This window comes from Sinocyclocheilus rhinocerous, unplaced genomic scaffold, assembly GCF_001515625.1.
Source record: "Sinocyclocheilus rhinocerous isolate Xijiao unplaced genomic scaffold, SAMN03320098_v1.1 scaffold508, whole genome shotgun sequence".
Classification (NCBI taxonomy): domain Eukaryota; kingdom Metazoa; phylum Chordata; class Actinopteri; order Cypriniformes; family Cyprinidae; genus Sinocyclocheilus; species Sinocyclocheilus rhinocerous.
Genome location: NW_015650695.1, coordinates 103,233 through 120,219, shown reverse-complemented (window position 1 = coordinate 120,219; position 16,987 = coordinate 103,233). Strand labels below are relative to the sequence as shown.

The 16,987-nt window shown below is 36.2% G+C and overlaps 1 protein-coding gene across 2 annotated transcripts in view; it reads left to right on the top strand.

Annotated features, from left to right (window-relative positions):
* Window positions 1-16,987, top strand: part of LOC107712222 (glutamate receptor ionotropic, NMDA 2B-like) — a 102,604-nt gene that overhangs the window by 72,354 nt on the left and 13,263 nt on the right. For both annotated transcript variants that reach the window (XM_016517389.1, XM_016517388.1), the window contains exons 7-13: window positions 9,213-9,327; window positions 9,578-9,786; window positions 11,502-11,673; window positions 13,632-13,785; window positions 13,887-14,012; window positions 15,085-15,314; window positions 16,386-16,546. In XM_016517389.1, the coding sequence (XP_016372875.1) occupies window positions 9,213-9,327; window positions 9,578-9,786; window positions 11,502-11,673; window positions 13,632-13,785; window positions 13,887-14,012; window positions 15,085-15,314; window positions 16,386-16,546 (1,167 nt within the window). The remainder of the gene's footprint in view (window positions 1-9,212; window positions 9,328-9,577; window positions 9,787-11,501; window positions 11,674-13,631; window positions 13,786-13,886; window positions 14,013-15,084; window positions 15,315-16,385; window positions 16,547-16,987) is intronic.

The following is a 16,987-nucleotide window of genomic DNA, read 5'->3' as shown; positions in this document are numbered from 1 at the left end:
ATAATTTCAAAACTGCAGTTTGTATTTACTCAGGTTATCTTTGTGTAATATTAAAATTTGTTTGATGATCTGAATCTTTTAAGTGTGACAAATATGCAAACAATGAAAAAAACAGGAAGGGGGCAAAAGCTTTTTCACACCACTGTACATTGCTAGGCAACACCTTTCACTCACTGAATTAGCGGTTATCAGTTTCATAAATAAAGACAAAATGAGTAAAAGAAGGCGATTTATGAATGCTGAAGGGGTATAAGAAGCACTAAATGCCATGAGCGATGGATGGAGAGTCTGATGGTGGGGCGATAAGTAAAGTGTCCTGTCGGCTCAGCATCTGACGGCGCATTGTATTATAATAGCCTATTACACCACCCAAATATGTATTTACTTCCTTCTAATTCTCGTTGTCAGTGCAGGCTTGTTTAGCTTAATATTGACCGTTAGCCTATGAAAAGTGACTAGTGAAGCCTGCATAAAAAAAGTTTTGAACATCATTTCATGACTCTAGACACTTCTTTGTGAAGACAGTAGCATAATACAGTGAAATAATATGTTCTTTAGCCATTCAGAAACAGCTGTCATGTGCGTGGGTAAAATTTACCCGCTGGTGGTTTTAGATATACAGCAGGGGTGGCGAACGTCAGTTCTGGAGAGCCGCAGCCCTGCAGAGTTTTGCTTCAACCCTAATCAAACACACCTGAATAAGCTAATCAAGGTCTGAAGGGTTACTAGAAAGCTACAGGCAGGTGAGTTTTAATTAGGGTTGGAGCTGTAACTCTGCAGGGCTGCGGCTCTCCAGGACCGGAGTTCGCCACCGCTGGTATACAGCGACCCCTGGCGGTTCTAGTGTTAAAAGTAGCGTCGCTACTGTAAAGCTACTGAAAAATGTAGTTAAGCTAGTAGCGTCGCTACTTGTAGCTAGCTACTCCCCAACACTGAATTTGAATGATTAAGATTAATCAGTTTAATGGTTCTATTGTTCTGAATCTTGATTTTTATTGTTGTGAAGACCGTTTCCCACAATTTTATAGATATTTGGAATCCACCTAAAATATAATTAGCTTATTGATGTTCTATATTCCTTTAGCATTTTACATCCTACTGAGTTCCAAGTTCTTATTTTGTTTTTAACATGTTTTTAAAAATTGATGCAGCCTTTTATTATTGTCAAATGTATTGCATTTTAAAAAAGATAATGAGGTTGAAAGTTACTGAATTATATGCCTTTTAAATATTTACAATTAATATATTACATCGTAAACAATTCAGTGAAATTTACAGTAAAAAACAGCAACTGTGGTTTTACAGATTAAAATTAAATTTACAGTAAAAAAAACGTCATAAAATAAAATAATGTTAATATAGCAAATTACTATCTTTATAATGTACTGACAACCACCTTAAAAACACAAGTAGTGAGAAAGCCACATTATGAATCAAAGTTCATCACAAGTAACTTTTAAATAAATACTAATGTCATAATAATAGAAGGTTCACAGGGGCATACACACAAATGCAAAAAAAAACATCATGGTAACATAACTGATAAGAAAAAACTAACAAGAAACAGTTATTTCAATGAAAAAACAAAAGTGAAGTGCCACAGAGAATTCAGGAAGCGTTAATTTACATTTTCACTGTAAATGATAGGGTTACTTGTTCTTTTTTTACTTACAAAAGCTGTAAATTTAAGTGTATTGTACATTAAATCTCCCATTAGATGTATTACAGTTTTTCACTGTCTGAGGAAACGTAGCGTTATCCAATTAACAGGTTTTTACAGTAGCATTTTTACAGCCATACATGCATACATTTTACATGTGTACACTTATAAATGAATTTCATGTATGAAATATTTTTATTTAGAATTGTTATATTATAACTGTCTACTGTCTAAAATATGTATGTATTGATTTTGATTCTTTTTGTGTTGACTTAAACATATATACAGTATATGATCTCCCCAGTCTTGAAGATATTACATTCTTGCTTGTTTGTTGGTGTGTTAATATGTTGTGTTTTCCCTCGCATGTGTGATTGTGTGGCTTGTCTCTCTGATGCTTTGACTCCTCTGAGGTGCTTAAGGCTTGTGAAGCTGCCAGGCTTTTATTCTCCACTTCAGTTAATTGTAGCCCCTCAGGCTGCTGCTCTCAGGTTCACTGGGTGGCCAGTAGACCTGATGCCCAGAAAGTTTAATAAGGTGGTTGTGGACGTTTTTATGATGCCTTTGGGCATTGCTTAAAGACGCCGACAGTAACTCTTCAGAAGTAGGTCAAGATATCAGTTGTACACTGGTGAACCCCTTCGGTCTTGCAAGCTGTCTTTCTCTCTCTGTCTTCTTTCTCTGTCTATCTCTCCATTCTCTGCTCACTGTCACACACTTCCTTTCTGTCTCCATTTATAGTTTGCTTTCTCACACTTATAGAATACAAAATACAGAATGAACAAGCTGCCTTTTCAAAATATTTGGCTTTAAAGCTTTAACGCAGCTCAATTCTCAAAGGTGTGTTTGTGTGCCTTTACACAGAGAGGAAGTGTGTGTGTCTATGTATCAGTGTGTGTTTTAGGTCTATCCATTAGAGTGTGTGAGTGTTGGTGGTGTATCGCGGTGTTACAAGGCCCACAGGCTTCCCTGGGGAAGGGGTTTGATCATTACATGGTGTCCTGTGTAAGTAAGGTAATTAATCTCTGGTTCACCCAGGAGCCTCTAACTTGCTTTAATTAAAAATGCATACATAAACACACACTTACTATACACCTAAAACCTATACACACTTCCCCAGCCCACATCCACTTTCATGAATATAGATCGCACTGTGGGTGGCTCTGAATACGAGATACGAGACCAAAGTATGATTCGATCGGTGTTCGCTTAATCTGAAATCCTGTTTAGGTTAACTAATATCATGATGTCATAACACCTCATGCGTTATAAATCCTCTGCAGATTATTGTCGCCCCTGTGTTGATGATGCATTAAAATAACCCAGTGCTGGTGGGCAAACACTGTAATTACTTCTAGACTCATAACAGCCATGCCTGCCTCCCTCTAGACCAGTGACGTGTGGTGGTCTGCTGAAATGAGAAGACAAAGCCCCCTCTTGGCGGGACTTTTAGTCAAATGTACTGTAAATTCATGCTACATTTGATGTTTACGAAGTTGAAGGCAAATGAAACACCATTTACCTGACATTATCAACAAACTAGTACCAAAATATTTTTGTATGTTTTTTTATATTAAAGGCAATGTCCACATAAAAATGAAACTTCTGTCATGATTTACTCACCAGTTGTTCCAAACCTGTATGAATTTCTTTCAGATGTTGAACACAAAAGAAGACATTTTGAAGAATGTGTGTAACCAAACAGTTGACAGTAGTCATTGACTTCCATAGTATGAAAAAATACCATGGAAGTCAATGGCTACCGGCGACTGTATGGTTATCAACATTCTTCAGAATATCTTTTTTGTGTGTTCAACAGAAGAAGAAAACATACAGGTTTGGAGGGTGAGTATAAATGATGACAGAAGTTTCATTTTTGGGTGAACTATCGCTTTAATTGGACAGCTCACCCAAAAATTAACACTGTCATAATTGACTCTTTTTCAATTTACTTTTCAAACACTCTCCATATCCATTAATTTTTGTTACAGTAAATGGTCACAGAATTTTCATTTCTGAGTGAACTGTTCTTAATAAACATACTATTTATTAAAACCAAGTCATATCAAGTCTCATTAAAATGTGTTGATGCTTTTTGTATTACCTCAAAAGCAATTTTTGAATTATAAAGTAAAAATTATATTTTAAGTGTTTTGTTATTATTTGTTATTATTAATAGTCACATTATTTTCAGAACATTAGTCAGCTAATCCCCTATAAACACAGTTGGTGTCATGAAGGTTGCCGACACTGAGGTGCAATATGACAGTAAATTAACTGAGCTGAGTGCTCGCTAAAAACGCCTCAGTCACAGATCATTTAAAGGGATAGTTCACCCAAAAATGAAAATTCTGTCATTAATTACTCACCCTCATGTCGTTCCAAACCGTAAGACCTTTGTTCATCTTCGGAACACGAATTAAGATATTTTTGATGAAATCTGAGGGCTCTCGGACCCTCCCATAGACAGCAAGGGAACTACCACGATCAAGATACAGAAAAGTAGCAAGATTATCGACAAAGTAGTCCATGTGACATCAGTGGTTCAACTGTAATGTTACGCAAGTGACGGAGTAGAGCCGGAAATGTGGAATCAAGTGGTTATTTTTGTTTTCTATGCGCAAAAATATTCTCGTAGCTTCGTAACATTACAGTTGAATCACTGATTTGATTCAACTGTATTTGATACAGTATTTGATCAATCATATCACACATTGAAATTTCTTTTGTCCAATCACATTGCACCTTCTATAAATCATTTACTTTAAACTGAAGATCATATACTCACCCTTATGTAACTTGCATGACCTTTTTCATTTAAAAAAAACCCCAGCTGTCAAATTCAGGTGCAGTTTTGCTGTTGAATTCAAAATCATTTTTGAACATGGGTCCACCTACACATTACAGAGACACTGTACCACTAAACATGGACTTCTTATACTTATGTAAAGAACTACCAAGTTGTTGTTTTCTTTGGTCATGCCTTATCTTGTCCAGGGCACCAAGTGATCCCATCAAAAACAATATATGTAAGACACCGCAGGGGAGGCAAAAGACACATTGCCTCCTTCTGAAACTTTATTCAGTGGTCTCATTGTTGGACAGTGCTACTTTATATACATATTACATTTTTTATATATTTGTAATTTCATAAAAAAAATTTAAATTAATTTTTGTATGTTTTAAATTTTATTTCAACTAATTTCAGTGAGAGAAAATTATTTTTGATAGTTTTAGTTAACAATAACAACACTGCTCCTCGGAGAAAACACCCCTGCTCTAGACATTAATGAAATAATCATATACCAGTCCTCACACTCCCTCAAGTTTTCGATGGTTGTTAAAGCTGTTCCCTGTTGACCTGAGAGGCTATTTCACAACCGTGACAAGTATCATGAAATGGCATGGTGTCAAGCCAGGAGATGTAATGGCAGGTCCAAAATTAAACATGAGAGGAACCCCTTGAATGTATGATCAAGTAATTCATAGCTCCTTGAACAGTTTTGCTTTTAAATGGGTGTATGGTAAATCTGAAGATGAGTTTTCTAATGTCAGATCAATGCTAGAACTGAAAAACGTTGGATACGATAAATCTGGTCGGCTGTCATGTCCAATATCGATCTGTTTGTATTTATAGCGACAGATAAATGGGTCTCTGCCACATCATGCATCTTGCTGTAAGTACAAAAGATGCTACCTCTCTCTCCATGTCTCTTCCTCTCTTTCTCCCTCACTCTCTCGGGTGAGATTACTGTTCCCATGGCAACACAGCAGATTGCTTGGAGATTGCTATGGTTGTGGGCACCATGGTAACGCATTTTATATGCTGGTAGGTCTCTCTCTCCCTCTCTCTTTCACACATACCCTCTCACTTTCATTCTATCTGTTGGCAGTTTGGGGTTGTACGTACCTTTGTGTGTCAGGAATCAGCACAGACTGCCCTAACACACCGATTTGGGAATTGATGGTGTGCGAGTCTGTATGAGACTGTAGGTTAAATGGATCAGATGTGCACGTAACTATTGCAGTAACTACTGCAGTTTGTATATGTCATTCTCTAGTAGTGTTAATGTAACAACAAAGTACTATTGCAGTCCCATGATACTTTGATATTTACCATGCTACCAAATATATAATGATATTTAAATAAATGTCCGAAATCTGTTGTAAGTGCTGTTTTAACAAATCACGGGGCATATTTGAAGGGTTAGCATGATTCAGTTAGCCCCTGCTGGTGTGGTAGCTACACCATTCAGTGGGCATACAATGTATTTTTCCATTTACACCTATTCAAAATTAGCTATGATTAGATGGCATTGCAGGGTGATCTGATCTATAAGGAAAAAATAAAGGACCAAATACTGAGCCATGAGGGACTCAGGATTGAGGGGCAGGAATTTTTTTTCTTCTAACTTTCTATGAGCTGTTCCAAGTAGCAAATAAACCAGTAAATTTACAAGCTATTCAAAAGTAGCTATGCTTTCTGTTGTCTATTTTTGCAAACAAATATAGTCTAAATTGCAAGTATTTCAATTGAAGGGCATGGTGTTGTCATTTTTATGCAGCTCCCAAGCACCCATGATCAATATATCAGATTTCAAGTCACATACTATACTTTTGGAAGCTCCTTTGCCAGACGAGCGACTGCCATTGATATGCTAACAGTTATCTTTCTCCAGATGTTATAGACCTCCTCCCAGAAGTCCATTTTTTGATGTTAGCTTCTGTACTGTATATATAGATGTACAACATTGTTTCACAGTCTTATTCCATTGTATTTTACATGCACGAGAAATACAGTACACACTATTTGTTTGGTCATTCTGCTCTCTAGCCTTCTCTCTGTTTGCATATTTCTCTTTCATTTCTTTTTTGGTGAGTTTTCATGAGGCCGATTGTTGTCATGGCGACAACAGCCCACAGATGGAGGCAAGAGAGCGAGGAGTGCAGCAGTGAGTTTTCACTGGCTCTGACACAAAACTTGTTGACACACATACATGATACTCACGCTATGATGAAAATCTGTGCGTGTATCAGCGCTCAAGGGCACAAACACACACACGCACCTGACTACAGACTGATTTACAGTCACTGTCTAAATTGGGTCAGTTCTTCTACGTCATAAATTTTACACCCAGATGGAAGAAAAGGGAAACGACTTGTCTATGTGATTCTGTTTCATGTTTTACTGCTGATGTTTTTTATTACTGTGGGAAAATTTATGTTCTGTGTTTGACACAGTAGGGTGAATTAATAGAAAAGTGTATCTATCTAAGCACCTTTCCTTATTTATCTACAGGGAACACTGGGGGCTGGTTGTCATACGTAATATTGGTCAGGGTACGTTTATTTTTAAGAAATCAATTTCTGAACATCATAGAAACACTTTTGAACATTTCCACTGTCATTGCCAAGGAAAACCAGATACAATTTAACACAGATTTCTAATAAAATTATATAGCAATTAATGAAATAGCAAAAGTGTAAAAGATAATGTACAAAAATATTATTTTGGCAAAAATAATACATTGTATTAATGTACAACATGTACATAATTATGAAAAAAAACAATTGTCCTGAAAACACATTTGTTTATAGTTAATTAATGAAACTATAATTCACTATAAAATATTAATAAGTATATATTTATATAAAAATATAAATATATTTGACTCTTGTCTGAATGTATGTTAATGTAATTTTTTTTATTGTTTTTACTTGTTGACAAAACAACTATATTAAAAACTAAAATTTCAGTATCAGATTTTGGTCACTTTAGTGAGGACCAATTCTCACTGTTAACTATTAACTATTACTTCCTCAATAAACTCCTAATTGGCTGCTTATTAATAGTTAGTAAGGTAGTTGTTAAGTTTAGTTATTGTGTAGGATTAAGGGATCTAGAATATGGTCATGCAGAATAAGGCATTACTATGTGCTTTCTAAGTACTAATAAAAAGTCAACATGCTAGTAATATGCATGCTAATAAAAAACTGGTTAATAGTGAGAATTGATCCCTAAACCAAAATATGATATTGAAATTTTAGTTTGGAGGAAACACTGGAAGAAACACACAAAAAGCACTGGAGGAAATGCACACACGAAAAAAAGAAAAAAAAAACACTGCTAGAAAAATAAATTTGTGTAATATATTGATCTTACTATGATGCCATGGTCTCTCATAACATGTATTGTATAATGTTACTGAAGGGTTAATTTCTTTTTTTGTCTTATTATGAACTCATATATACATATCACGTAAGTGCCAAATGCTGGAACTGTGGCCGAGAATACTAAGAAGTCAAGTGCTAAGTTAGATCTCAAGGGCAACAAGAAGAACAACACAATATAAGAATGCTTAAACATAGTTGATGCAGTTCAGATATCTAAGTGCTAGATGAGGTCAGTAAAGACGAGTCACTAGACTCTAGTCCATTAAGTACTGCCCAAATTTGTCTGTGGAGCAGGTTAGTGACATGAAAGAGGTTAATTACAACAGAGGTTAATTACAACTCGACCTAAAGCATTTTGTATGAACTTATTTGACAAAATCTGGTGGGCCAGTGAGGAAGAATCAAATTTACACTCTGATTAGATGGTAATGCAGGGTGATCTGATGTAGATGGAAAAAATTAAAGGACCAAATACTGAGCCATGAGGGACTCCTGGATTGAGAGCCAGTAAATGAGGCTTTTTTGCTAACTTTATATGATCTGTTCAAGTAGGAAATAAACCAGTAAGTTAGTTAATGTTGTCCGCACTGAAATGAACAGTTTGTGGCTGACCATGTCAAAAGCTATCCAAGGCAGTGTAGTCAAGATGCTCTGGTTCTTAAGGTTGCGTGACAAGGATTAATTCCTACGTGATGGAGGTCAAGCATGCTGTTTTTGGAAAAAACTTGACATTTGGATGAAACTATTCACCATGCAGTGTTTGCATTCATCCACAGCATCCATTACAATCAAATACAAAGCCAAATTGTTTCAAGATGCAGCAAACTGGTTTATAATTATAATATAGAAATGTGCTACTTTCAAATAAAAAGTTGCTGTTAATTTTTTCTTGGATGACTAACTAAATGCTAAGATATCAGTTGTTAGATCTGAAATGTAATATCACTCACCTCTGTAATAAATATTTTTCCCTGGATTATTATAATTTATTGGGTTCATGATAATTGTGTTAAGGTGAAATTCATACCAGCTCCTCAAAACTCTCCAACTGGGTGGATTTAAAAGTCATAATAGTGGTTTTGTGACCAGGAGGCTGCCAGATTCACATTTGCCATTGTGAATATAATTTGCTATACCCTCAAGCAGCAAACCTGCTTTCCTGCATTATAAATGTGTGGACATACGGATAGTGTGCAGAAGCCCATACACTAGGTACACTGGAAAGCCATGTAAGCTGCTGACATTGAGGGATCCTGTAAATTGCTTCGACTTGTTCTGAAAATATTCGTGCTATACAGGTCTAAGCGAGCAAGGTGCCTTTGTGTTAATAACCACCAAATGTGTTTGGTCTGATATAATCACTCTGTTTTCTCTTCAGGTACCTCATGAATGTGACATTTGAAGGGCGCAACCTCTCCTTTAGTGAGGACGGTTTTCAGATGCACCCAAAGTTGGTCATTATACTGTTAAATAAGGAGAGGCAGTATGAAAGGGTGGGTATCTCTACTCATTTCTCTCTTTTGCCTCTTGATTTCTCTTAACTCATGACTGTTCCCTGATGTAATTATCAACCTTCATTTACTCTTTATCGCTCTTTATCTTAATTCAAGATTTCAGCCTTCCTCAAATTTAGCCCGCACTAATCCAATCGCAGCCACTTCAACCTCAACACCCTCTCATTATCTCACTCGTTATCCTTCTCTCATCTTCTGCACTCATCTTGCCCTCTTTGCACTTTCACAGGTTGGTAAATGGGAGAACGGGTCTCTGGCAATGAAGTACCACGTGTGGCCTCGGTTCGAGCTCTACTCGGATACTGGGGAGCGGGAGGATGACCACCTGTCCATTGTTACGCTGGAGGAGGCTCCATTTGTTATTGTGGAGGATGTTGACCCCCTCAGTGGCACCTGCATGAGGAATACAGTGCCGTGCAGAAAACAGCTCAAACTCCAGTGAGAATCCAATAGGAACAGTACAGATATTCAGGAAAATGTGCTGCAGTTTGGTTCAAAATTCAGATTTGTCGCAGATTTCACAGCAGATGTTATAAGTGGTAGACTGAAAAATGTTATAAAACTTGTCTAAATCACAGATGAATACAGTGAGGTCTAAAAAACTGGACAATGAAAATATTTAAACCTGAAAATAAACAGAAGATTGTGGGATAAAAAAAAAAATCCAAATACTAAGAGACCAAATACTAAGTAAATATTTCACTTGAATTATTATCCTGCTAATATAATTTCTAATTAATGTCTAATAAATTAGAAAAGTGAAAAATAAAGTTTTTTTCAGTGGTTTCAGGCATGCCACACAGTTTGTCTGTGAAGATTTGCTTAATATCCAGGATAGATAAAGCTACATAGTATAGGTAAAATATCTTAAATCAGCTATTTAAATCAATCATTGTATGAGATCAATATGAGATCAGTCATTAATCTTGACTGCCAAAATGCAGATTTGTCTCATGAGAGCACAGATCCTCCATTCAGTTTTCAAATGTAAGGTGCTCTGTCACTGTCAGGACTAGATTATATCATATAGTAAGAAAGTGTGGTGTATACAGTATTGCACTGTTAGTGTAAAATACTGATTCATTTATGGATTAAACTGGTATCTCATGTCTCTTTTTGAGATTGATTAAAAAATATCTGTGTTAAATTAGTGTTAAATTCATTTAGCATTCTTGTAATAAATTATTGCTAAAACACTCATTTATTATGATAAATTATCCGATATTAATGTGAATTTTGACAAATTTAAGTCTCCGTGTTCCAATGTAGTCAATGCAATAGTCAGTGCAGTGGTCATTAGTCATTTTGATGTTATGTTGACTCACTGATTGATTTCTTCAGATGCAGATTTATTATGAAATGGTATTTTGATTAAAGGGGTCATATGATGCGATTTCATGTTTTCCTTTGTCTTTGGTGTGTTAAAAGCTGTTCGTGCATACAGAAGATCCGTAAAGTAGCAAAGATTAAAATCTCAAACCCAAAGAGATATTCTTTATAAAAGTGAACGCTCAGCCACGCCTTCCTAAAATGCCTCGTTTAAACACGCCCCCACATATCTACGTCACTGTGTGGGAAGATTTGCATAACACCGCCCAAATATATACGCAAAGAAAGAAGGCGTATATTCTCGTTGTAATATTGTTGCCACCGCCGCCATGTCATGGAGACACTGTGTGTTTCGTTGCAAAAGCCAAACTACTTTGTTTGGCCTTCCAATAGAGGACACAACTAGAAATCAGTGGTTAAGTTTTATTTACAACACTGTTCCAGAACAGTACAACCCAAATATTCGAGTCTGTGCAGCGCAGAATGCACTAGATAGCTGGCCAATCAGAGCACACCGCGCTTTTCAGAGCGATGATCTTTGTAAAAAATCGACACGTTTCAGAAAGGCGGGGCATAGAGGAGAAACAATAATGTACAGTATGTGGAAAATAATGTGTTTTTTGAACCTTAAACCGCGTAAACACATTTCATTACACCAAATACACAAAATAATGTTCTTTTTATCAAGGTCATATGACCCCTTTAAGGATTGATGAACGGCTAAGGCGAAATTTGTTAAACGCCCTCTTCACTATTTAGAAAAATAACTTCCTTTGCTAATATTAATCTTCTCAACTTTTTCTTCCTGTTTTTCCTACCTCCAGAAATCAGACAGGAGATTCAGGGATCTACATTAAACGCTGTTGCAAGGGCTTCTGTATAGACATCCTCAAAAAGATTGCCAAGTCGGTAAAATTTACCTACGATCTCTACCTGGTGACCAATGGGAAGCATGGCAAAAAGATCAATGGCACATGGAATGGCATGGTTGGAGAGGTTAGTTTCAAAATGCTTTTAGTAAGAAAACTACTGGTTCTTATAAAACACCATAGGGTTTGGGTTGAATAGGTTGTTTCTCATCCAAGAGCTTGCTGGATCATACACTTTTGTTCTTCCTGTTCTACCATTCCTCTGCATATGATGGATAAGAGGAGCATATTCATCTGTATGCTTTGTTTGTTTGTTTTTTCACACTGTAGGTATGCTTATTACAGTACATTAAAAATAATATTTTGCTCACAACAATTTGACAAATCTTGTTGCATTTAAAATATATATTTCTGCACTAATTTGTGGTTACTCATTTTTGGATAGTGCATATATACCTTTTTTTTTCTTCGTACAGCAATGACTAATACATTTCGTGATTAAAAGGGGGAAATTGGATCAGGAAATGTTTGCAAGCCAGACTCAAACTCACATTGCATGTATGCCATTGGCTCCAGTGTTATTTTAGTATCATTGATATACCACTATAGTTATTTACTATACTATAGTTAGTTATGTTATTTTGAATTAAATTGTATTTTTATATTTTATTTTATTTTTAATTTTAGTTAAAGTTTTAGTAGTTTTGTTGTGATGTCTATATAGTTTAAATGTCTATACAGATTTATTAACTTTTATAAATTAAAGTTATTTTATATTTTCTTTTATTTCAGTTAATATTTATTTTATTTCAAGTAAGGAAAATGTTTTTTTATGGTGTTAGTCAACTGTAATAACCACTAGGACAAATTTCTGGAGCGTCTGTGGATTTCTGATTATATATTATTTCCAAAAAATGAAAATCTGAAAAGTATCTCTATCTCTCTTGACAAGAACAGATGAAAGAGAGAGAAAATGTGAGCAAGTGAGTTTGCACTAGCCCAAGGGAAAATACAGCTGGTGCATTAATTCAGATGAGAAATAATATGAGTTACCGGATCATATGTAAATCCACAGTTGGAATGAATGTTATACAGTTCCCTTTCGGTCCTAGTCATATGAATACTCGGAGAACTGCATCACATTTGGAGCCGTAGACAGTGGAAAACCCCCCAAAAGTGAACCGTACCGTGCCGTACCATGCAGTGGAAAAGCGCCATTAGTAGCTTTCTTGATGTTTACTTAATGTCTTTACAAGATCTGATGCTCCAAGACATGCTCATGTTCAGTGATAGATGCTGTAACGCAACACACACTCAAGCAAATATGCAAAATACAGTCTCATATTTTGAAAAGACGGAGAAAGAAAATAGGATATAGAATAGCACTACTCAACATGCAGCCCACAGGGCATTCTCGTGGCCTGCATGTTTTTTGAGATTCTGCTATATACCATGGTAAATGCACAGTGCAATTTAAAAAATCCAACACCAAGCAGAAATGTATAGTCCACTCTGCAAACTGTGCCACAGATGAGAGCTTACAGTATAGCTTCATTGATTATAATGGGAGCGATTTAGTTTGATACGTGGCTGTGTAAGTGTATAACACTCAGTAGCCTTATTAATATAACATAGGCACTATAAAAAAATTAGAAGTGTGGCCCTTGAGGCTAAAGAAATCCGATTGTGTGGCCCCTTGAGTAGCCCTGATGTAGACAAAGCCTTCTTGTAGCATACATTCACCTTATTAACTCTGTTTTGTCACATTTTCCTATATCACCAGAGGCCCCTTATATGTAACTCTAAATTTTCCTGGACAAGTGATGGGTTTGGGGAAGTGGTGATTAGGGAAAGGTTAAAAAAAAAAGAGAAATGGCTATTAAAAGCTACTGCGACCCACTGTAGGAAGTAACCTGATTTCTGCCTTCCTTGGTCTCACAGTCTTGTTTTTTTTCCATCATGGTTTTCTCATTCACTAGTTCTTTCACCGTTTGCTTCTCACACTGTTGCTTTTTTCCTCCCTCTGTTGTGACATGCCTAGACTAGTCCAGGTTCGTTATAACCACCCTTTTTCCTCATGTCTAGGTGGTGTTGAAGAATGCCCACATGGCAGTGGGGTCCCTGACCATTAACGAAGAGAGGTCAGAGGTCATTGACTTCTCTGTGCCCTTCATAGAGACTGGGATTAGTGTCATGGTCTCTCGTAGCAATGGCACAGTGTCACCTTCTGCCTTTTTAGGTAAGTGCTATATACACACTGTAATGGCATTCAAGACATAATTCCAAATTCAAGTGCGCTCTTCATTAGTAATTTCTTTTCCCTTCTTTTTTTGCTCTCAGAGCCCTTCAGCGCTGATGTCTGGGTAATGATGTTCGTTATGCTGTTGATAGTTTCAGCCGTGGCTGTTTTCGTTTTTGAGTACTTCAGTCCTGTTGGCTATAATCGCTGCTTGGCAGATGGACGAGGTGTGCACACACGCTTATATAAACACACACACACACACAAATCTATATCCTTTATACAGAACACCAATATACATTTGGTATATATAGGTTAACGTTTTCATCTTATAACCATCTAAAAATTGATATAATTACACTCATTGCATTTCATTACATTACAATATAATATTTTTATTTAATATAATATACTTCTGTTCATAACTATGCATTTAATGGTACTTTATATATGTTTTTTTTTTTCATTTAAATCTATATATATATATAAATAGATGCATCTTTATATATTAATATTTATGTCTGTTTTGTATATTTATTTATACATGGTCATATAACATTTGTTTGAAATGTTTCTAAATTAAATCTAAATTTATATCAATGTATATATACAATATATTTTATATATGTGATCCTGGAGCACAAAACCAGTCTTAAGTTGCTGGGGTATATTTGTGGCAATAGCCAAAAATACATTGTATGGGTCAAAATGATCGATTATTTTAAGCCAAAAATCATTAGGATATTCATGTTCCATGAAGATATTTTGTAAATTTCCTACTGTAAATATTTTAAAATTTCATTTTGGCTCATGAAGACTTCATTTGGACGATTTTCTCAATATTTTGATGTCTTTGCACCCTCAGATTCCAGATTTTCAAATAGTTGTATCTCGGCCAAAATTGTCCTATCCTAAAAAAACATTCATCAATGGAAAGCTTATTTATTCAGCTTTCAGATGATGTATAAATCTCAATTTCGAAAAATTGACCCTTATGACTGGTTTTGTGGCCCAGGGTCACATATATGCAATGTATATACAAATATAAAATAACCTTGTCTTTTAGTTTTGGACATTATATCAATCTTTCCATGTTGTATTGGCTGATTTCATGCTCAGCAGTGTACTGCTTCTCTGAATATTATTGATTCTTTTGATCAAAATCAAAACTGAATAGTTAATTCATGGCTATTTATTATGGATTTTCTTCCTCTGCCCTTTTACTCCTCTCTGATTCCCATTAAATTATAAGGTAATAACTCTCTATATCAATTTCTCTACCACTTTACACACCATCAGAGCCTGGCGGTCCCTCCTTCACCATCGGAAAAGCTATTTGGCTACTTTGGGGTTTGGTCTTCAATAACTCTGTGCCCGTGCAGAACCCCAAAGGCACTACTAGCAAGATCATGGTCTCAGTCTGGGCCTTCTTCGCTGTGATTTTCCTGGCCAGTTACACTGCCAACCTGGCCGCATTTATGATTCAAGAGGAATATGTGGACCAGGTGACGGGCCTGAGTGATAAAAAGGTAAAAGGGTTTATTGGTCAGATTTAACAGCATGTGCAAAAGTGAAGCTCGGGCATCTGAAAGCTGTTATTAAAATTATAGTTCTTATTGATCTCATTTATCCTACAGTCAAAAAATTAGATCTCTTCCACCTCTAGGACATGAAAAGCTGTTTTTTTTCCCAAAGACTGCCTTGAACTGAACGTGACTTGACTTGAAACACCAAACTCTACTTTATCCTTGGTGTTAAACAGCTAAGGTTAATCCGCACAGACTAGCCGATAAATGATGCAATATTTAAGGTGCACTGTGTAATTTTTTTGATGTTATAAAATGCTCTTCTGTCTTAGTTTAATGTGCAAAGACAGCTATAAGTAAGCCGTTTGTGGGTTTCCGAGGCTCTGGTGCTTTAAAAATATTGCTTTGTTTGTTTAAGCAATCTGACATGTCAACTTCTGGCTTAACGAATCACATGAGTTTGGGGGTGGGATTTGTTAGTGAAGCCTGTGTGGAAATGATGACTTTAATTTGAATTTATAGAAAAAAACATCCCACTTCATGGTCTTAACAGTGAATCATTTTTGTTCATAAGCGAATTCATGCATGCTTACATGGCACAGTGTTGCATGTGACATCCTAATACTACTGTTTATTATCCTCAAACGACTGATGACATATTTGGGCAACCACATGCTGACTGTTTTTTTTTTTTTTCGTGTCATCTTTGCGTGAAAAAAATTGGGCTAATGTGAATTAGCCAACCGTTATGAAACAGAAAACAAGGTTTGACTCTGAGAGGGTGCTGTAGCTTCTTTAATAATTGATGTAGTGAGATTTTGTTTTTTCACTCTTAAGTCATGCTTTACTTTTTATGTCTAGTGAAGCTTTGAGTGTCTAGAGAACATAGTCTGTGTGTTTACACTGGAAATAGGTCTATTATGAATGTTGGGACAAAAAAGATCTGTTGTATCTTTAAAGCTTTTTTGAAATGACACCTCTCCTCACACTTTGTCCCATGAGTGTTCATTGACAATGTGGACACTGCTGAGTTATATATATATATTTCTCTCTCACTTTCTCTCTCTTATCTAGTTTCAACATCCGAATGACTTCTCCCCTCCATTCCGCTTCGGTACTGTGCCCAATGGCAGCACAGAGAGAAACATAAGGAACAACTACAAAGAGATGCACACCTATATGACCAGCTTCCACCAGAAGAACGTAAACGAGGCCCTCCACAGCCTCAAGATGGGGTGAGAATGAAAAAAGAGAGAGATGGTATCTGCATGAAAAGAATATAAAGGCTGGGAAGACAGGGAGATGAAAAGCTTGTAGGACAGCAGTAAGTACAGTGTGTGATGAGTGAGTGAGTGGATGAACTCTGGATTGATAATAGCGTCAAAATGAGGCATCCTGGAGGGACTTTGTTTGGAGATGCTGATTGGTAAAAGACTGATTCAACATGAGCCTGACTTCTGCTGTCCTTTATTTTATCAGTACTAATAGTGGACAATTTTAAAAAGGCACTCAGTACAACAGGATTTAATGAGAGAAAAATAACTGAATACACTTTGGGGAAAAAAGTTGAATTTTAGGGTGCTTTCACACTTGGTTCGATTGCTTGGTCCGAACCCGAGTTCGATTGCTCCCCCCTCCCCCTGCCCCCGCTGGACTGTGTTCACATTATATTATTT